We start from the raw sequence: 24300 nt of genomic DNA on the forward strand, positions 1-24300 counted from the left end.
TCCTATTTGAGACGCATTCATAGAGAGAGCGCTCGCCCGTACATGACCAAACTGGAGCGGTTTGTTGGAAGGGAATGTAGTTGAATTATTGGTGTCCCCTTAAAAAACCCTGCCGGTTTTTCCGAAATGACTCTCGGAAGCTGTCAGGAACAGTGCGGCTCACGGGCGGTCATTCGCTCAGACGACGCTCTAATCACCTTCATCCAGGACTTTGACAATTACCTCACTGCTTCCCCGCTGCGAGAGAATGGGAAAAGGCCAGATAGATGCGGATCCGCTACACCAAAGGCCACCGCTTCCCTCCGTCTGACAGCCAATTAACTAAGAGTGGCCTCCTCGCGAGTGGCAGACCGGAGGAAAGCGCTCGCTCTCACATCAGTTTGGCGTTTGGCAGATTAGAGTTGTGTTGAGACGGACACGTGTGGGACGGTACAAAGTCAGGTTCTGCTCGTCGTGTGTCCTGGTGCACATTATTGGTTTATATATTTTACATTTTTATTTTTAAAAATATTTTTATCTCGTTTATATGTTTTGTACTTTTTATATATTTATGTATTTTTGCGTTTATACTAATTTATACACATTTTATTTTACATTTTTAATTATTTTACACTATGAAATATATATATATATATATATATATATATATATATATATATATATATATATAATATATGTATTTTACTACACCCATACACACTTGTATATATTTTATTGAATTAATTTTTTTACATTTTATTCTATATTTCAGTTTATTATACTAAATATATATATTTTATCTTGCATTTTTATGTATTTTTTGGTTATTTTTGATACACACACATTTTTATTTATTAATACAGATTTTTATATTTCTTTTTATTGTATTCATTTGCATTTGTTTATATATTTTTGTTTATATTTCTGTTTTTAAAAAACAGTATTTGTATTTTTTATTTATTTATACATTTTTGTATTTATACTCATTTATACACATTTATTTAATTTTATTTATTTTCGATTTCACACTGAGAAGTATAAGTATTTTGCTATATATGCACACACACACTTATATATATTTTATTTTATTTATTTACGATTCTATTTTGCTGGTTCTTATACTAAATATATATATAGAGAGAGAGAGAGCGAGAGATACATGACTATATATATACATATATATATATATATATATATATATATATATATATATACACACACATTTTTATTTTGTATTTTATTTCATATTTGTTTGATTTGTATTTTTATTTATTTATACATTTTTGTATGTATACTAATTTATACACATTTTATCTTGCATTTTTATTTGTTTTTGATACACACACAAATATAATTTTTTTATATTTGTGTGATATGAATTTTTTGTACATTTTTTGCATTTATACGTAATACATTTTATTTTGCATTTTTATTTATTTTTTATTTTACACTGTGAAATATATATGTATTTTACTGTATATATACACACACACACTTTTATTTTATATTTCTTTTCATTGTGTTAATTTGCATTTGTTTTTTGATATATTTGCATATATTTCCGTTTTTAAAAACAGCATTAAATGATTAATTATATGTGCAATTTACATTTATATATACATATTTTTGTACATTTCTATTTCTGTACTTTATATACATATTTTTAATTAATTTTATTTCTATTTATTTTTTATCTTATATATTTATACATACGTTTTTATTTATTTACATATATATTTTTTGTTTATTTTAGTTAGTTTTATTTTGCATATCAGTTTGTTTGTTTTTTTATACAATTTTTTTATTTTAGATTTTGTTTAAAAAGATATTTAGTTTTTGTTTACTTCACTGATGTGTTTAGCTCTTTGTTTTATTTATTTAGACTTATTTTATTTTTCTATTACTGCACACAATTTTAAAAAACCTTTTTTAAATGGTTTAACATTTAATTCACACAAAATAATTTGCACAGAAGTTTGTAGTGAGCCCTAGTATGTGAAGCAAAGTATATAGTATGCAACAGTCATCTCAGGTATAAAAGGTTTTTTTTTTCTTCACATTTTTCACAATCTAATTTGTTGTCAGTCAAATGCAACTTTTGTCAGTGCAATAAAATAATAGGCCAAGAAAGAGATCCATCCATTTATCTGACTGTGAGATACAGTATTTGACATAAACATACATTATTTGACATAGTGCATACTGAAACATGCGTGACGCTCCCGCTAATTTTTGGCATTTGCATCTCACATGAACAGATAAAATCTCCAAAGCTGCTGTGAGTTTCACTTTTACCCGTTTCATTTGAGAAAACTAGCATCATATCATACTGTACACACAGAAACCTCACGGCAACCTGTCAAAATAAAAGTAGAGTTTAACATGAAACAGAACAATATTAGTCTTTTATTACTTTTGTACAGTATATAATTTACATAAAACAATATATATGATAAAAAATAAATATTACAACAAGATTAACCACTTAATTGTAGAAAAAAATACTACAATTATTATTTAAACGTTTTAAACTGAATATAATTTTTCTTCCATGTATTGATTTTAACAGTAAACCTCTGTTTGTTTGCCAAAAATTAAAAAGGTTTATTTTTCATTTGATTAAAAATAAATAAATGTTTATGCTTTCATTTGATTATCAGAAAAATGAAAACACATAAGAACTGTGAACAAAAAAAAAAAAAAAAAAGCAAAAGATTGTAGAGCCCTATTGTTCAAAATGTTAAAATAGAGAGTTTTGGACTTTGTTTTTTCACTGAAATGAATGTTTTCGTTCTGTCTACTTGAATCCCGTAGTGTATCCCACAATGCAATATGTTAGACATGACCTTTGATTATTCGACGATCTGACAGCCAAACAGTATGCATACTACATACTACTTCCTGTCAGTGATAATTAGAGAGAGTTGTTTTCAAAGATTAGAGTCGTAGTTGTGTAAAATAACACTGTTTACCAATTAGAGACATGACTACAGATGTATACATGTATAATTCAGACCGATGTACCGTAATGCGGTGACAGAAGAAGGATGTGTTTTACCGTACGTTTCTTTTGTTTTGAGTTTGAACTTGACTGAGACAGAGGAATCAAAGTGGGATTGGAACGGTGATTAAAGTCTGTGTTGAATGAGAAAAATCATTTCTGAGGCTTTCCTTTAGATCAGCGCCTGATGAGACCTAAATACCAGCGCGTCCCGACAGCCATGTCAAAGATTGATGATGAAAAACACAAAAACTGAGAGAATGAAGAGAAAGGAGGAAGAAAAGACAAGGGAATGTTTCGGAGCCTGTTATTTTAGGATGATTAATTGCAGAGAGCTGCAAATCTGATTTTAAGTACAAGACATACTAGATCTGCTTTATACCAATTTCAACCACTTCGGGTTTAAAATGCGGAGAGTTTTGATTACGCTTTTATTAAAGGAAGAGTTCAGCCAAAAAAACTCATCTCGTTCCAAACCCATATGATTTTCTTGCTTCCAGGGAAAACAGAAGAAAACAATTATGAAATCAGAGAATATAATGCATTTTAAAACATAATTTATTCCTATTTAAGCAGTGGATACTGTGATTAATTTTTCAGGATTCTTTGACAAGCACAAAGTTAAAAAGAGCAGCTTTTATTTGAAATAGAAATCATAAGTAACATTATTTTAATGCATTCTTACTGAATAAAAATATTAATTTCTTTCAAAATATGTCTTACTGACCTCAAACTCTTGAACAGTATAAGTAAAATTAATGTTTTTTCAGCCAAAAAAGACACAAATTAAATTGTTATTCTACGAAAATCTCAAGTGTAATTTATATTTGTATATATTTAATAACCAAACACAGTGTGTTTGATTTATCAGCTGCTTTATTGAAATTTTTCTGATATTTTGTGAAATCAATCTTGTTAAAGTTAATAATATTAGGTAAATACTTTTTTAAAATATATAGAAATTAGAAATGTTTCTCTTGAACTGAATATAAACCTAACTGAATATAAAAATAAAAGCTTCAAAATGGTAACAAATGCTATATTATAAATATATAAATATATAGTATATAAATAACACACTCTAGTGCACATTGGGAAAAAAATGATGTAGTTTTTGAAACATTTTTCCCTAAGAAATTGCTACTAAATTTCACAAATAATTTCAAAGAAATGGCAATTAACTTTTATTAATTTTTTAATTCAAGCTGTATTAATAACAAAAATGAAAATCTTATTAATGCTATTTTATTTTGACTAGTTACCAAATGAATTGTTTGTCATTTTCGTTTAGTTTAAATTGATATACTAAATTAATTGATTATTATATTATATTAATATTAGATTTATATTGTATAATATTAGATTTATATAAAAATAAAACATATAACAATAAAATATTTTTATTGTTATATGTTTTATTTTATTATAATATTTAAAATAGTATTAATAAAATTAATTTGATAAATTCACAAATCATTACAAAGAAGTTAAATATAAAAAAAAATATTAATTTGATTTATGTATATTTTAGTCCATTTGCCTGGAAGAATGCAGATTTTTAAATGCTAATATCAATTAAGTTAATTTTGTCAGCTTGACTGCATTGCCTCAAAGTGAACAAACACAGACTAAAAGCTATAAAACTCCATTGTTGATGTGTTGAAACAGGTGGAGTGGATCAATAAACGGTCATTTTCATGTAAAATGCTCAGTGAAAGCTCTTCCTGCAAAGCATGTCTCTGTAAATCTGTGTTTCTGTGTGTTTGTGTCTCAGGTCTGCGTCTAGCAGAGCAGCTGGGCCGTCGAGAGGACGAGGCCAAGATCCGACACCGTCTGGGGCTCTCGCTGTGGGCCAGCGGCAATCTGGAGGAATCCCAGCACCAGGTACCATCCGCTCACTCACTCTCACACACAGCCAATTTCCTGCAGTCTCTGCACAGATGCACTGGATGCTCATGAACGCTCTTCTTGACAGTGCTCCGTTGTCTCTGCTTCGTCTAATGATGTGCCTGTAGGCAGACGTGTACGTGTGTGTGTGTGTGTGTGTGTGTGTGTGTGTGTGTGTGTGTGTGTGTTTCGGATGTTTGCGGACTTGTCATCTCTGTCGGACTCTTCACTTGCGACTTCATCATTCTGTGAGGCAAACAAAGAGGCCGAATTTGATGTTCAGGGAGTCGAGCTGCACAAACACACACCCTGTGCATTTAGGCTCTAATTGATTCAGGCCTGTCAGCCCAAACTAGACCCTCTCGTCATCAGCAAACACTTCAGCGCAGGGTTTGTTTGAGGAATCGCTGCTCCGCTTCGCTGAGGATTTGGATGTAGCTTTGAGCAGGGATGTTATAGTTAAAAGCATAAAAAAAACTTTAATGAAAAAAAAAAAGTACTGAAATAAAATATTTAAAATATTATATATTTTATTATTTTATTGTAATGTTTTAAAATATTTTTTCCAAGTAGTTAACAAATTAATATTTTTCATTTTAATTCATTTTAAATTGGGGTACTATAGCAATACTATTTTTTCTTTATTGTAATATTTTAAAAAGTATTAATAAAATACATTTTTATTTTGTAATATTACATTTTTATTCATTTAATGTAATGTTTAAAATAGTAATACTTTAATTTCAAGTAGTTATCTAATTAATATTTTTCATTTTAAATTAGTTTAAATTGATGTACTGCAAAAACTGATATTTTATCAACTGTTTAATTATTTTATTATAATATTTAAAAATGTGTTAATAAAATTAATTAATATTTTATTTTTTATGTTAAAAATAGTATTTATAAAATTTATTTGATATATTTAAGAAATATTAACAATATTTATTACTATTTTATTACCAAATTAATATTTTTGTATTAATTTGATGTACTGTATTAAAGTTGATGTACTGTAATAACTGATATTTTATTAAAATGTTAATTATTTTATTATAATACTTTAAAAAGTATTAATACAATTAATAAAAAAATTATATATATATATATAACATTAAACATTAAAAAATCTTACCAACCCCAAACTTTTGAATGGTAGTATATAATATCAGTCAGTGTGTCAATCAATATTTTATTTATCTACTACTAAATTAATAGGACAGTGGTAGATTATTGAAAAGATTTCATTCTCTAAAAACCCATATATCTGTATTTAATACATCATAGGTAAGTTTTTCTACATGTGAAACTAATATAAAGTGTTTTTTTTTTTTTTGCTGGAAAATACATTAGAAAAAAATAAACGAAAAAAAATCTGTCTGCAAATATTGAACAGTAATAAAAAGTGTATTTCTGATCTGAATTACACATCGCTGTTTGTTTTTCTGAAACATTTTAGGATTGCTTTGTGGACTTTCAAACTTTCAATCAATAACATAAAACCAGCCTGAGGTGTATTGAACCTCTGAGATTATTTTTTGAGCTCCAAGTGACAGATTTTATTTGATTTCTCTTATGATTTCTGGAGGTCGTCGTCTCAGACGGTGACAGTGATTGTAGTCATCTCTGTAATCGTCTGCTCGGATCACATTTCATCATGGCCGTCTGGGGAGGAAGGCTCTAGATTGTTCTTCTCCCTCTGTAAATTACCCAGCGAGCCTCACGTCTCGGGTAAGGCGACGTGTGGCTCGCCGGCACGGAGAAGGATGTTGATCACATATGTGCCGAACGTCTACAGGGAGACGGAAGATTAGAGGATAATGTGTTTAGATCATCGTACAGCCAGTCTTGTCAATTAGGCAGCTGTGCCACTGGGGAGGGACGTGCTTTAGTTCAGTCTGAAAGAGCCAGAAACCAGCAGACTGGAGTCTCACGCGCCTCTGGCAGCAGCTGTCAATCAAACAGACATGCCACGCAATACACGATCATATCAGAGACATTCAGAGGGGTGCCGCTTTTGTTAAGACGTCCAGATGTTTGTGTGCTACACAACACAATCTCACCAGGAAACATCACTTTTCAGTACCTGTTTTTTCTGGAAAAAAGGTGAAAACATGTGTGTTTGCCAATGCAGAACTTGCCGCCACAGAATTGTAGCATTGCATCACTTTCTCAACAATGGATTGTGAATGGGTGCCGTCAGAATGCCATCCAAGATGTAGATGATTTGTTTCTTCATCAGATTTGGAGAATTGTTGCATTGCATCACTTGCTCACCAATGGATTGTGAATGGGTGCCGTCAGAATGCCATCCAAGATGTAGATGAGTTTGTTTCTTCATCAGATTTGGAGAATTGTAGCATTGCATCACTTGCTCACCAATGGATTGTGAATGGGTGCCGTCAGAATGCCATCCAAGATGTAGATGATTTGTTTCTTCATCAGATTTGGAGAATTGTAGCATTGCATCACTTGCTCACCAGTGGATTGTGAATGGGTGCCGTCAGAATGCCATTCAAGATGTAGATGAGTTTGTTTCTTCATCAGATTTGGAGAATTGTAGCATTGCAACACTTGCTCACCAGTGGATTGTGAATGGGTGCCGTCAGAATGCCATTCAAGATGTAGATGACTATGTTTCTTCATCAGATTTGGAGAATTGTAGCATTGCATCACTTGCTCACCAGTGGATTGTGAATGGGTGCCGTCAGAATGCCATTCAAGATGTAGATGACTATGTTTCTTCATCAGATTTGGAGAATTGTAGCATTGCATCACTTGCTCACCAGTGGGTTGTGAATGGGTGCCGTCAGAATGCCATTCAAGATGTAGATGACTGTATCTTCATCAGATTTGGTGAATTGTAGCATTGCATCACTTGCTCACCAATGGATTGTGAATGGGTGCCGTCAGAATGCCATCCAAGATGTAGATGAGTTTGTTTCTTCATCAGATTTAGAGAATTGTAGCATTGCATCACTTGCTCATCAATGAATTGTGAATGGGTGCCGTCAGAATGCCATTCAAGATGTAGATGACTGTATCTTCATCAGATTTGGTGAATTGTAGCATTGCATCACTTGCTCACCAATGGATTGTGAATGGGTGCCGTTAAAATGCCATCCAAGATGAAGATGAGTTTGTTTCTTCATCAGATTTGGAGAATTGTAGCATTGCATCACTTGCTCACCAGTGGATTGTGAATGGGTGCCGTCAGAATGCCATTCAAGATGTAGATGACTGTATCTTCATCAGATTTGGTGAATTGTAGCATTGCATCACTTGCTCACCAATGGATTGTGAATGGGTGCCGTCAGAATGCCATCCAAGATGTAGATGAGTTTGTTTCTTCATCAGATTTAGAGAATTGTAGCATTGCATCACTTGCTCATCAATGAATTGTGAATGGGTGCCGTTAAAATGCCATCCAAGATGAAGATGAGTTTGTTTCTTCAACAGATTTGGAGAATTGTAGTATTGCATCACTTGCTCACCACTGGATTGTAAATGGGTGCTGTCAGAATGCCATTCAAGATGTAGATGATTTGTTTCTTCATCAGATTTGGAGAATTGTAGCATTGCATCACTTGCTCACCAATGGATTGTGAATGGGTGCCGTCAGAATGCCATCCAAGATGTAGATGAGTTTGTTTCTTCATCAGATTTGGAGAATTGTAGCATTGCATCACTTGCTCACCAATGGATTGTGAATGGGTGCCGTCAGAATGCCATCCAAGATGTAGATGATTTGTTTCTTCATCAGATTTGGAGAATTGTAGCATTGCATCACTTGCTCACCAGTGGATTGTGAATGGGTGCCGTCAGAATGCCATTCAAGATGTAGATGAGTTTGTTTCTTCATCAGATTTGGAGAATTGTAGCATTGCAACACTTGCTCACCAGTGGATTGTGAATGGGTGCCGTCAGAATGCCATTCAAGATGTAGATGACTATGTTTCTTCATCAGATTTGGAGAATTGTAGCATTGCATCACTTGCTCACCAGTGGATTGTGAATGGGTGCCGTCAGAATGCCATTCAAGATGTAGATGACTATGTTTCTTCATCAGATTTGGAGAATTGTAGCATTGCATCACTTGCTCACCAGTGGGTTGTGAATGGGTGCCGTCAGAATGCCATTCAAGATGTAGATGACTGTATCTTCATCAGATTTGGTGAATTGTAGCATTGCATCACTTGCTCACCAATGGATTGTGAATGGGTGCCGTCAGAATGCCATCCAAGATGTAGATGAGTTTGTTTCTTCATCAGATTTAGAGAATTGTAGCATTGCATCACTTGCTCATCAATGAATTGTGAATGGGTGCCGTCAGAATGCCATTCAAGATGTAGATGACTGTATCTTCATCAGATTTGGTGAATTGTAGCATTGCATCACTTGCTCACCAATGGATTGTGAATGGGTGCCGTTAAAATGCCATCCAAGATGAAGATGAGTTTGTTTCTTCATCAGATTTGGAGAATTGTAGCATTGCATCACTTGCTCACCAGTGGATTGTGAATGGGTGCCGTCAGAATGCCATTCAAGATGTAGATGACTGTATCTTCATCAGATTTGGTGAATTGTAGCATTGCATCACTTGCTCACCAATGGATTGTGAATGGGTGCCGTCAGAATGCCATCCAAGATGTAGATGAGTTTGTTTCTTCATCAGATTTAGAGAATTGTAGCATTGCATCACTTGCTCATCAATGAATTGTGAATGGGTGCCGTTAAAATGCCATCCAAGATGAAGATGAGTTTGTTTCTTCAACAGATTTGGAGAATTGTAGTATTGCATCACTTGCTCACCACTGGATTGTAAATGGGTGCTGTCAGAATGCCATTCAAGATGTAGATGATTTGTTTCTTCATCAGATTTGGAGAATTGTAGCATTGCATCACTTGCTCACCAATGGATTGTGAATGGGTGCCGTCAGAATGCCATCCAAGATGTAGATGAGTTTGTTTCTTCATCAGATTTGGAGAATTGTAGCATTGCATCACTTGCTCACCAATGGATTGTGAATGGGTGCCGTCAGAATGCCATCCAAGATGTAGATGATTTGTTTCTTCATCAGATTTGGAGAATTGTAGCATTGCATCACTTGCTCACCAGTGGATTGTGAATGGGTGCCGTCAGAATGCCATTCAAGATGTAGATGAGTTTGTTTCTTCATCAGATTTGGAGAATTGTAGCATTGCAACACTTGCTCACCAGTGGATTGTGAATGGGTGCCGTCAGAATGCCATTCAAGATGTAGATGACTATGTTTCTTCATCAGATTTGGAGAATTGTAGCATTGCATCACTTGCTCACCAGTGGATTGTGAATGGGTGCCGTCAGAATGCCATTCAAGATGTAGATGACTATGTTTCTTCATCAGATTTGGAGAATTGTAGCATTGCATCACTTGCTCACCAGTGGGTTGTGAATGGGTGCCGTCAGAATGCCATTCAAGATGTAGATGACTGTATCTTCATCAGATTTGGTGAATTGTAGCATTGCATCACTTGCTCACCAATGGATTGTGAATGGGTGCCGTCAGAATGCCATCCAAGATGTAGATGAGTTTGTTTCTTCATCAGATTTAGAGAATTGTAGCATTGCATCACTTGCTCATCAATGAATTGTGAATGGGTGCCGTCAGAATGCCATTCAAGATGTAGATGACTGTATCTTCATCAGATTTGGTGAATTGTAGCATTGCATCACTTGCTCACCAATGGATTGTGAATGGGTGCCGTTAAAATGCCATCCAAGATGAAGATGAGTTTGTTTCTTCATCAGATTTGGAGAATTGTAGCATTGCATCACTTGCTCACCAGTGGATTGTGAATGGGTGCCGTCAGAATGCCATTCAAGATGTAGATGACTGTATCTTCATCAGATTTGGTGAATTGTAGCATTGCATCACTTGCTCACCAATGGATTGTGAATGGGTGCCGTCAGAATGCCATCCAAGATGTAGATGAGTTTGTTTCTTCATCAGATTTAGAGAATTGTAGCATTGCATCACTTGCTCATCAATGAATTGTGAATGGGTGCCGTCAGAATGCCATTCAAGATGTAGATGACTGTATCTTCATCAGATTTGGTGAATTGTAGCATTGCATCACTTGCTCACCAATGGATTGTGAATGGGTGCCGTTAAAATGCCATCCAAGATGAAGATGAGTTTGTTTCTTCATCAGATTTGGAGAATTGTAGCATTGCATCACTTGCTCACCAGTGGATTGTGAATGGGTGCCGTCAGAATGCCATTCAAGATGTAGATGACTGTATCTTCATCAGATTTGGTGAATTGTAGCATTGCATCACTTGCTCACCAATGGATTGTGAATGGGTGCCGTCAGAATGCCATCCAAGATGTAGATGAGTTTGTTTCTTCATCAGATTTAGAGAATTGTAGCATTGCATCACTTGCTCATCAATGAATTGTGAATGGGTGCCGTTAAAATGCCATCCAAGATGAAGATGAGTTTGTTTCTTCAACAGATTTGGAGAATTGTAGTATTGCATCACTTGCTCACCACTGGATTGTAAATGGGTGCTGTCAGAATGAGAGTCCAAACAGCTGATAAAAACAAAACAATAATCCACAAGTGATCCACACCACTCCAGTCCATCAGTTAACATCTTGTGAAGCTAAAAGCTGTGTATTTCTAAGAAACAAATCCATTATTAAGACGTTTTTAACTTCTGGCTAAAATTAGAGTCCGCAATTCATAATAATGCTTCTTATAGTGAAAAAGTCCATCTCATGTTGTCTTCTCACATTAAAATCCGCCATCATATTTGTTTAAAACTGCATTTGGACTGTTTTTGCTTTAAAAACTGTGCATATTTCTTTCCTGATTTAGACAAGATGTCTGTATCATAATATTGCTGGAGAAAGCAATATTATGGATAGCCAGAAGCAACGGTTTGAAGTTAAAACAGGGTTCGTATAAGGTGCTTAAAGTGCTTGAAGTACTTGAACCTTGACAATAGCAATGTCAAGGCAATAGCAATGACAAGATAAACAAATGAACTGAATCAATTGAGTCATTTACACTGGAACCACTCTGATTGATTCATACTCGTGACATTGATCATTCATTTCAAGTGATTTACTAACAAAAGCCGGATCAAAATAATCAATTGGTTTAATTCTGAATCAATTAAACCAATGCGTCGCAAAATGATTCACTGTTTTGAAGCGCTCCAATGAGATCGGAGCATGGATCGGGAGTCATTTGATTTAGATCGGAACTTTGGAGCAGGTTTGCAGATTTTTAGTTTTAGATCGTAACTTTACATATCGCGAATCATTTGATTTAGATCGGGACTTCAAATCGCATATCACAAATCATTTGATTTAGAATGGAATGGGTTTGTGAATCATTTTGCGAATTGAATGATTCAAATCAAATTATTCATGATACACGTTTTTAAGTCCCAATTTAAATCAAATGATTCGCGATATGCAAAGTTACGATCTAAGTCAAATGATTCGCAATCTGTGCTCCTGTTTTGAAATGATGGTTTGCAAATCATTATTCAGATCGGGACTGGAGCATGGATCAGGAGTCATTTGATTTAGATAGAACTTTGGAGCAGGTTCGCAAATCTTTTCCCTGCTGAAAATAACAGCTAAAACCAGCCTAGGCTGGTTGGCTGGTTTTAGCTGGTCATAGCTGGTCAACAAGCTGGTTTTAGAGGGGTTTTGGCCACTTTCCCAGCCTGGCCAGGAGACCACCAGTTAAAACCAGCCTGACCAGCCTGGGAGACCCGCTAAAACCAGCTAAGACCAGCCAACCAGCCTGGGCTGGTTTTAGCTTCTTTTTTTTTTTCAGCAGGGTTGCTTTAGATCAGAACACGGATCGTGAATAATTTGATCCAGATTGGGACTTTGGTGCGATTTGTGAATCATTTGATTTAGTTCAGGATTTCAGAGCGATTTCTTTTTGTTTTATTAGTTTATTTTTATGTATCTTTTTTTTATTTGAAAGAGAAGTCATTGTTTGAAGTCCTTGAAAATCAGAAAGAACTGCGTGAAAAAACTTGAAAGTTCTAGAATTTAATTTTACAGTTAAAAACATGTTAACAATGGATTTGTTTCTTACAAACATGCACCTTTTCACTTAACTGATGTTAACTGGAGTGGTGTGGATTACTTGTGGATTGTTGGGATGTTTTTATCAATCTCATTCTGACGGCACCCATTCAAATCCATTGGTGAGCAAGTGATGCAATGCCACATTTCTCCAAATCTAATTAAGAATCAAACTCATCTACATCTTCTGTGACATAAGAGTGATTACATTGTCAGCAAATGCTCATTTTTGGTTGAACTAATCATTCAACATCTAAATGACACACTACAGCTTTAAATAAGTGTGGGTTTGTGTTTGCATTTGCAGAGTGTTTCAGGCCGTAGAGTGGAGAAAATGAAAAGAAACTTGAGTCAGCTGATAGTACAGCGTGTGTGTGTGTGTGTGTGTGTTTTGTGAGTGTAGTAATAGTAGCTTTTCATGGCCTTCCTCCCTGGTGACTCAGTTTGGTGTGTGTGTGATGTATGGATGATTCTGGAGCGCTGCAGATTGCAGATGGAGTGTGTGTGTGTGTGTGTGTGTGTGTGTGTGTGTGTGTGTGTGTGTGTGTGTGTGTGTGTGTGTGTGTGTGTGTGTGTGTGTGTGTGTGTGTGTGTGTGTGCGTGTGTGCGCGCTGATGCATTCCGCTCTTAATTGATTGCAGGCTGGCCGTGCTGTATGCTGATGAAGGGCTCTCTGCAGCCGAACCCCTGAGAAACGCTGCATTCCACGCCACAAACACACACTCACACACACGGATGCTCGGACACACACACATATCTCGAAAACACATAAATATTCGCACATGCAACATCAGGCAGCACTGGGGGCGCTAAACTACAAGCTACTCCTCATTTGTAGCAGGACGGCTTGATGACTACAGTCCAGCTGGCCTTTTAAAACACTCCTAAACAGTATGTTTTACTAGTTCAGCAGTGAAAATATCGAAACATTTTTTTAAACAAGACACATTTGCTTGGAGCAGATTGTGCATTAATATTAATATCTCTCTTGCTAAATGTGTTTTTTCTTATTTTAAGTGTAATTAAATGTAACCTCACTACATTTAGATAGATTTGTGAATTAAACAAGAAATACATATTTGCCAGTGGGGTAAGAAAAGAAAAAAAAAATTGTAGATATATTTTATTAAAACAAGTTATTACTTTTGTGCAATTGTAAGCTTGCTTGTAAAGTTGATTTATTGTGCTTTAGGAGTATTTACATATTTTTATGGCTTGCTAGAACTATCTTGAGTTATTTAATAGGACATTAAGATTATAAATATTATCTGATGTGGTTTAATTCTGCGATTTATAGCGATTTTCTGGCATAGTGACATCTAAATATAAGTGACTGTTGTAACTTTACATTAGAAAACAATAATTTGTGTACAATAAACTGAGTTGAACACAGGAAAAAAGCATTTACTAAATATTTAGATTTGATTTTTGCTCATTTGATCAGTGAATAATTTATTTAATCATTGAATCATATATCTGATCTGTAAATTATGTATTTGATATGTACATTTTGACAAGTGAGTCATTTATTTCATCAGTTAAATCATGTATTTGGTCTGTAAGTCATATATTTTATTTATTGGATCTTTATTTGATTAGTAAATCATACATTTCATTTATTTATGGTTTATTTGATTATTGAATCATTTATTTGATTTGTGAAGCGTTTATTTAATCATTGAATCGTGTATTTGAGCTGTAAATCATATATTTAATTTATTGAATCAATTGATTAGTGACTCATATATTTAGATAATTTATTGTTTAGTTGATTAATTAATACTTTATTTTATTAGTGAATCATTTATTTAATCATTGAATCATGTATTAGATTTGTAAATTACATACATCATTTATTTAATTAGTGAATCATATATTTCATTTATTTTTCATTTGATAAAGTATTTTTTTTGAATAGTGAATAATTTATTTGATCTGTGAATTGTTTATTTAATCATTGAATCATGTGTATGATCCGTGAATTGAATCTTCTGTGAAGTGAATCATTTATTTCATCAGTGAATCATATTTCATCTCTGAATTTTGACACGTGAGTCATTTATTTCATCATTGAATTGTTTATTTAACCATTAAATCATATATTTTATTTATCGAATCATGCATTTGATATGTGAATTCATCTGTGAATCATTTATTTGATTAGTAAATCATATTTGTGCATTCTGATAAGTGTATCGTTTATTTGATCAATGAATCATGCATTTGATCTGTGAATTCTGAATAATTAATCATTTATTTCATCAGTGAATCATATTTAATATGTGGATTTTTATAGTGAATCATTTATTTTATCATTGAAGCAAATTTGATCTATGAATTCTGATAAATTAATAATTTATTTCATCATTGAATCAAATTTTATCTGTGAATTCTGATAAGTGAATCATTTATTTCACCAGTGAATCATATTTGATCTGTAAATTTTGATAAGTGAATTATTTATTTCAACAGTGAATCATATTTGATCTCTGAATTCTGATTAGTGAATCATTTCATCAGCGAATCATTTGATCTCTGAATTTTATTAACTGAATCATTTATTTCATCAGTGAATCATATTTGATCTCTGAAGTCATTTATTAGATCATTGAATTTTATTTGATAAGTGAATCATTTATTTGATCATTGAAGTTTTAACCATTGAGTCATATATTTGTAATACCTGTAAATCATATGTGAATCAGTATTTACAGTAGAAGAACCATGCTAGTGAATCAAAATGTAAAATGAATCAAACACCCTAAAACGACTTAATAGAAAAGAACGCATTTGATTTTTGCATGTGCAACACAATGCGATCAACAATACAGAAATGTGTTACATATTTCTATGTGCTACTAGAAATTTGTGACCCTGGACCACAAAACCAGTCATAAGGGTCAATTTTCTGAAATTGAGATTTATACATCATCTGAAAGCTGAATAAATTAGCTTTCCATGGTTTGTTAGAATAGGATCATATTTGGCCGAGATACTATTTAAATATCTGGAATCTGAGGGTGCAAAAAATCAAAATACTGAGAAAATCTCCTTTAAAGTTGTCCAAATGAAGTTCTTAGCAATGCATATTACTAGGGTGACCATATTCTGACAATCCAAAAAGAGGACACCCCTTCCCAGGATGCAACCTCCCGTGCTCAATAATAGAAATCACACATTTATTTAAATTCTAATTTAAATTGATTTCCCTTTATTGGCAACAGACACATACTACCCTCCAAAGGCAAAGTGCAGTAACTACGCATTTGGTCAAAATTGAGGCTTAAAATGGACTTTGAAAACTGTTTTGTCTTGTGGCAAAGTCTCCTGATCAGTTTTGTCCCAAAGAAACGAGAGTGTTTCCGACAAACGAGTGTCAACATGTTTGACTAGCTGGCCTAAAAACTTTAAAGGCATTTTTCTCTGTTTCAGTGTTGGTGTAGTTACTGCACTTTGCCTTTGGAGGGCAGCATAGGTGCAGATGGTGCACAATGCTTCCCATTTATCACGACCACGAATGAACATCGGGTATTTTTTTGCAATTCGTCTGTGAAACTACATTTGCGTTTCGGCATGTTAGTGACACACAGCTCTTGCAGCGCAGCTCCTCGTTTGTTTTGTTTTGACAACTGGGTCTTTCACGTCATCAGACAGGTACCTCAGAATAATGCCGGTGGGCAGTGGCTGCGTTTAAAGTGTTGTATTAATGACGGTCAGTGAAATGAGGTTAAAAAAAAAAAAAAAAAACGGACATTTTATGATATTTTACAAAATCCCCCTGGACATAATTTTATAGCCAAAAAGGAGGACATGCCCGGGTAAAAGAGGACGTTTGGTCACCCTACATATTACTAATAAAAAAAGAAGTTTTAATATATTTACAGTAGGAAATTTACAAAAAAATTGGTTTTCTCTCTGACAGCGTAGGCGAATCTGTCAGACATGCGGTGGCAGCGTCACAGACAGCCGTACGCTGACGCTGTCTTTCCCTCCGCCGCTGTGAACGAGAGGTTATCATTAGCCAGAAATACCACGTCACTCATACCACACACAAACTCGCACTTTCGATCGCTAAACGAGAACCAGACCGGCCCGGCCAGCCGGCATAAACAATGCGACTTGCAGCCTGCGATTCAGACTTCATTAACTTTCACTGCAAACCAACTGTGGCTTTGCATCTAAGACGTTCACGTCCTAAGATTGGTTTTATGTTGCTCAAAGGCTCATGTGACAGATAAGCGCTTCGTCTCGACGTACTGTGATTTGATTAAAGGCAACAAGAATATAAGCTTGGAAAGAAGCTGATGTGCTTTAGGGGTGGAAGTCTGCTGCCCTCCGCTGTCCGCATCTGAGTGCTGCATCCAAACACGGTACTCTCATTAGGCGTCATGTTTCTCCGTAGCGTGATAACACACGTGGCAGTGTTTCTGTGTCAGGGCAGGTCAATGTTTTATTATTAACACATGTGTGAGTAACGCACAAAATCTTGTTTTTGCCTCACAGCTGTACCGTGCGTCGGCTCTGTTCGAGACCATTCGTCATGAAGCGCAGCACAGCACCGACTACAAGCTCTCCCTTTTCGACCTGCAGACCTCCTCGTACCAGGCTCTCCAGAGGGTCCTTGTCAGCCTTGGTATAAATATTCTCCTCCTATTTCTCCCTGCTTAGCACAAAACAGCTTATCTGTGTATGTACGGATTAATGTAAAGGCTTTATAGCAAAGCAAACCGTCTGTCACTCTGCAGGGGTTTTGCGAAAATGACCAGCTGACTGAACCTTAAACTGCTTTTTATGTGGCTACACTGCAAAATCTGACTTCTTAATAAGTTTTTAAGTGGACTTGTTTACTAGTTAAAAATCCTTGAAACAAGATATAGTTTATTTATCAGTGTATTTTGCTTTTACGACACTGGCTGATTTTGTTTTTAACTTGTAACATGTGAAAAATGTATTATGCAGTGTTGCTTCTGAAGCAAGTTGATGTTTTTCAAGGATTTTTAGATAAAAATACTCATTGAGATAGGATTTTGTTTTGCAGCGTACTTGGCAATAAATTAATAAATGGACATGAAATGCACTACCATTCAAAAGTTTGTGGTCGGTGAGATTTTTTTAATGTTTATAATCAGTTTCTTATGCTGACCAAGGCTGTGTTTATTTAATCAAAAATGCAGCAATATTTTGAAATATTATTTTCGTTTAAAATAGCTGTTTTCTATGTGATTACATTTTAAAATGAAATTTATTCCTGTGATGCAAAGCTAAATTTTCAACATCACTACTCCAGTATTCAGTGCCACATGATCCTCCAGAAATCATTTTAATATGCATAAGATTTATTTGAAATATAAATCTTTTATAACCTTATAGTCTTCACTTTCAAGTTCAAGTGTCAATTTTAATGCATTCTAGCTATAAAAAAAGTATTAATTTCTTTCTGAAAAAATCTTACTAACCCAAACTTTTGAATGGTAGAGTGTATATTGTTTAATTAAGTTACAGTTGAAGTCAAAAGTTTACATACACTTGATTCTTAATACTTACTTAATACTGAATGTGCCACAGCTGTGTTTTTTTTTAGTGATAGTTGTTTGTGAGTCTCATGTTTGTCCTAAACAGTTAAACTGCCTGCTGTTCTTCAGAAAAATCCTTCAGGTCCCACAAATTCTTTGGTTTTTCAGCATTTTTGTGAATTTGAACCCTTTTCAACTATGACTGTATGATTCTAGACAACTAAGGGACTCATATGAAACTATTAAATAAGGTTCAAATGCTCACTGATGCTCCAGATGGGCAAGCCATCCATTTAGAGCCAGGGAGTGAAAACTTTTTGAGTTTGAAAATCAGGGTTTATTTTGTCTTCTGGGAAACATGTAAGTAGCTTCTGAAGGGCAGAACTAAATGTAAAATGCAGGCAAAATAAGAAAAAAGTACACATCTTTATTCTGTTCAAAAGTTTTCACCCCTGGCTCTTAATGCATGGTTTTTCCTTCTGGAGCATCAGTGAGCGATTGAACCTTCTGTAATAGTTGCATTTGAGTCCCTCAGTGTGAAAAGATGGATCTCAAAATCATACAGTCATTGTTGATAAGGGTTCAAATAAATAAAATGCTGAAAAAACAAAGAATTTGTGCAGGATTTTCCTGAAGAACAGCAGGCAATTTACCTGTTCAGGACAAACAAGGGACTCATGAACAACAAAAAAACAGCTGTGGATCATTCAGGTAACAACACAGTATTAAGAATCAAGTGTATGTAAACTTTTGAACTGTCAATTTTTAATAAATTCAACTATTGTTTTCTCTTGTGGACTATATATGTAAAGGTCTTTTAAGTGGAATAATCTTATTCAGGTCAGTACTAAATAAAAAAATAACGTGCATGATCCCTCTTATTTTGGTCAAATAGTTAACATTTTGCAGGTGTATGTAAACTTTTGACTTCAACTGTATACTGTTTGTTTTCTGAAGTTATATGATGGCTTCATGTGATGAACAGACCAAAATTAAGTAGAGCTCCACCAGTTGAGCGCATAGTTTATTTTGGTAGTAAATCTGAAATCCTTGCTTTCTGTGGTCTGTAGTTCATTGCATATGCATGAAACATTCAAATATCTCTGGAAATAAAGTTAGACATACTTGCCTGTATAAACACATGCGCTGACCTTTGACCTCTGCTCAGGTCACCACGATGAAGCTCTGGCCGTGGCGGAGCGTGGACGCACTCGGGCCTTTGCCGACCTTCTGGTGGAGAGACAGACGGGCCAGCAGGACTCTGACCCCTACACGCCCGTGACCGTGGAACACATCCTGGACACTGTGAACGGGCAGCGGGCCCTGGTGCTCTACTTCTCTCTGGCCGCAGGATACCTGTACAGCTGGCTCTTGGCCCCCGGCTCCGGTAAGACACTCCAGTTCAAACCTCACAAGTGTTGATTAATGAACTCCCAACATGCCCTTGCACAAGCCGAAATACCAAGTAACGTTCTGCATAACTTAACGTTCTTAAGAAGTATCACACATGGGGATGAAGGGCTCTGTGGAGTATTTTTTTCTTTTTCCCAAATTGTGTTTTTTTTTTTTAGATTCTTTTGATGTTGTTGTAAATTTTAGTAATATCTAATTAGTGGATATCATAAAACTTACACCATTTAACACCAATTTACTATTTCTGAAATGTTTAACCAAAAAAAAAAAAACCTTACAAAATGTCAAAAAAAAAAAAATCTGAATTCAGTTTTTTTTTTGGATCCTGTTTTTCTTAAATTTTAGTAATAAAAAGTTTGTCTAATTAATGGAGGGCATGAAACCTACTCTATTTAATGACAATTTACTAAAAGTTTTTTAGGACCTTATGAAATAAGGAATCCCCCCGGATTCATTTTTTTTTTCTCAAGTTTTAAAGTAAATATTTATGATCAAGAAGCTTGACTAATAATGGAAATCACCATGAAATGTATACAATCTTAAAAGAAAAATTAAAAGTTAAATTTGTATTCATATTCTTTGTTTAAATCTCATTTGAATGGTTTGATACTTTTTAATTATCAAAACGCATGTCTGATCAATTGAATTAATAAAACTAATAAACTATATATTTGTTTATATATATATATATTTATTTCATTATTTGTTTGTTTGCTTTTTATTTATTTCAGAAATTCCATGTTTTCTTTTTTAATGTTTTCTGGATTTAAGATTCACTACAAATTTAAAGTAATCAAATTAAGGCATTAAAACTAGGGCTGGGCGGTATACCTTTTCATACCGAATACCGGTGTTTTTTTTTTTTATGATATTCATTTTTCATATACCCCAATACCGGTGAGTGTGTGCGTACAAAGCGCTGGGAACACATATGTTGACGCAAACAGAAACCGCAGCTTGCACGTGCTTGTCTGAAGCAACACATCTGAGGTGTGGACGTATTTCAGTATATCTGAGAAAGACCCAGGGTTAGCGATTTGCAAAACTTGTAATGCCGAAATTTCAAGAGGGGGTGTGTCTGCAGTGATGAGAGCAGAGATCGGCGCATTGTGCGCAGACAGATGTAGCTTTCAGTGAGAGAAAAACAATGGCTTTACGTTGGTGTTACGTCGCAATATTTTAAAGATATTTCTTTTCTATATACCGTATTTTTATTAATATTTATGTTTTAAAGCCAATGGATATCACACAAGCAACGTGAAAACTGATCAATATGTTAAAGTGAAAGTAAAAACTGACTTTCAGCATCTGATGTGCATTCTTTCAGACAATGAGAGACGATTATACTTCATATGCTGATATTAATTTAGTCCCTTAATATTTTTCTTGTGCCCCGAACATGGTGGGAAAATTTTTTAAAAAGAAACGTATTTTGTGTAAGGTTTGTTTTTGAAAGTCTTAAATAAAGCTCTTAATTTTCATTGATGACTGCAGTGTTATTAGGGGGTTATGAAAGTCATAATTATGATTTCAGGTGGTCTAAAATGTGGGGACTGAAAGACAAGAATTGCGATGAAACTTCAAAAGGCTATCCATTGAATAAATATGAGCGCTGCACGTTTCAAAATCATTTGTTGCGCTACTTTGTATACTACCATTCTGACAGCGCCTCCTGCTGGAAAAGAAACGCGTAGACTTGTAAATGTGAACTTGTGAAGAATGCACAATAAAGTGTTGTGTATTTTGACTGCAAATCATGAATTCTGATTTCTTCACCTCATTACAATTATGAGTGCCACTGTCACTTCTTTGTGAACAGCAGCATTTTGTGAGACCGATCAAACCTGGGTTAATACTAGTCCGGTCAATGTAAGCCAATATACTGCAGTAATTATTCTCTAATTTATTAGGAAATGTGGTTAACACCTAGTCATGCATGAAAAAAAAAAAACCGTCATATACCGTGATACCGTATAATTTTGAAAAATACCGTGATATAAATTTTTGGTCATACCGCCCAGCTCTAATTAAAACATTAACAAATTAATTATTTTTTGTTTATCGGCAAACTGCATTGACGATAAATTGTGATATTCCTTAGAAATATAGTTTTACTATTTTTTATTATTATTATTATTATTATTATTATTCTTTGAGATGTACACAATCAGTCAAAAGTTTTTTAATGAAGTCCAAAGTACAGCAAAAACAGTACAATTTTAAAATATTTTTACTATTTAAAATAACTGCTTTCTATTCAAATATATTTTAAAATCTAATTTATTCCTGTTATTTCAAAGCTTAATTTTTTTGCATCATTACTTCAGTCACATGATCCTCCAGAAATCATTTTAAATATGCTGGTTTGCTGCTTAAAAAACATTTATTAATATCAATATTATTATTATTATTATGGTGGAAACAGCTGAGTAGAATGTATTAAAACAGTAGTAAAAAAATATTTCACAATATCACAACTTTTGCTGTATTTTGGATCAAATAAATGCGAGCTTGGTGAGCAGAAGAGACTTCTTTAAAAAAACATTTAAAATCTTACTTTCCAAAAACTTTTGACTGGTAATGTATTTTCTTCTGTACTATAGTAACATATGTCTTCATTATTTGGTGGGTCGTAGTGAAGATCTTTGAGTTTCTGTGTGCATCTGACGATAGTTTTTTTAAAAGAAATGGTAAAATGCTGGTGAAGTGAATCCAAGAGCAGCTCTGGAGATGAAGTTCATGTATTCATGTCTTCATATAGACTAGAGGTCGACCGATATTGGTTTTTACCGATACCGATAGCTAGGTTGGACCTCACTGGCCGATACCGATTAATTAACCGATAGTTTTTGAAAATGGATACTGAACAGCATTTAAAATAGCGATGTACTATTTTTTTTTTAAATACTAAACCATACTTTGTAAATGAGTAAAAATATTATTTATTATACATTGATCATTAAAGTTATTTCATAGTTCATTAATGTTAATAAAATATCAGTAAATGTTGAAATGAACACACTCTAACAAGGAACAACACTTCTATTCTACAGCTTTCATTAATCTTAGTTGATGTTACAAATGGGCTCATTGTCATCTTTACATTTTAACAATATGTAAAATTGCAGGTTCTATGCTTTTTGTTTATATTTGCCATCTTAAAATTAAGATTCAATTTAATTACGATTTTCAATATCAACTAAATATAACCATGCGTCACATTCTCAGTTTTCAATGCACATGGCACCATTTTCATATAAATTTTATATAAAATTTATTTTGTGCAAAAATTACTTTATTATTTTTTTTTATTATATAAGCAGGCTACTTTTTTTTAACATTTACTTATTTTAAATAAGCATTCTTTAAGTGTCGGCAAGTTTACAGAAAATAGTTTTCTTTTTCGTTTGATTATTACTGATGAGATCACAGACAGTCGCTGCTTTAACAGGCTGCATTCAAGCGAATGCACAGATTTATTTCGATGTATCAGATGTTTTGTCCTGCTCTGAAAACATAACTGACTGTGTGTACATCGAAAGTATTCGAAAATCCATGTGCATTTAACCTCATCTGCAAACAAGCTTTTTAAGACGAACAAACACAAAGAGAAAGTGAAAGTCCGTCAGTGCGCGAGTTTAGTGCATCTAATAGTACTGCATTACAAACAGCAGAAATGAAGGCATATCTAAAGTAAAATACTGCGATTGAAAGCTCACACTGTCAAACAATGCACACGTAGCTCAAAGTGCAAATTCTGTGCAACGAAGCCTGCCGCGTTTCTGGCGCGCACACGTGCCATGTGCGGGAAAAACACAAGCTCAACCGGACAAAAGTGCAGCGCTGCGTTGCGCGGACAACTCGCAGGTATCTCTTTCTCACACACACACACAAGACGCGTCGCGTGTAGTTCAAGCAGAAATCTAAAACAGTTTATTTAATCACCAAACGGGCAAATGTTTACCTCCAGAAAGATAAAAAAACCAGCAAAGGTTAGTCTAGATCAAACGGAAAGAGAAAGTGCGATCTATATCGTTAATTGCAGCCATTTCAGAAACAATGTCTTTTCTGTTTTACATTTATGTTTAAATATTATTTGTTTGTATTTTGTTTCAGTTTAATATATTAATTACGAAAGAAGTTTGTGTTATTTGTAAATGTCGGACGTGGTATGAATAGGACGAAAATACGCCGGGAGAATTGGAGAAGGTCAGACACAATTTTTGACCACTTCGTACGTTTTTATTTGTGGAAAATCCCTCTTTAAACGAATTTCGTTTTGTATAATTTTTAACTTAATTTCTAATATATATTTTTGTTGATCAGAGTTATTTAAATCAAATAAGAACAGGAAAATGGCATTGTGAAATGAAGTGCGTAACAAGTGCGTAACCTATGCTTTAAGGGC

The 24300-nt window shown here is 34.2% G+C and overlaps 1 protein-coding gene across 2 annotated transcripts in view; it reads left to right on the forward strand.

Moving 5' to 3' along the window:
- The window catches only part of ttc28 (tetratricopeptide repeat domain 28), a 253373-nt gene that overhangs the window by 190305 nt on the left and 38768 nt on the right, over positions 1–24300 (forward strand). For both annotated transcript variants that reach the window (XM_073829886.1, XM_073829887.1), the window contains exons 8-10: positions 4755–4864; positions 17470–17599; positions 19648–19866. In XM_073829886.1, the coding sequence (XP_073685987.1) occupies positions 4755–4864; positions 17470–17599; positions 19648–19866 (459 nt within the window). The remainder of the gene's footprint in view (positions 1–4754; positions 4865–17469; positions 17600–19647; positions 19867–24300) is intronic.

Source organism: Garra rufa, chromosome 23, assembly GCF_049309525.1.
Source record: "Garra rufa chromosome 23, GarRuf1.0, whole genome shotgun sequence".
Taxonomy (NCBI): Eukaryota; Metazoa; Chordata; class Actinopteri; order Cypriniformes; family Cyprinidae; genus Garra; species Garra rufa.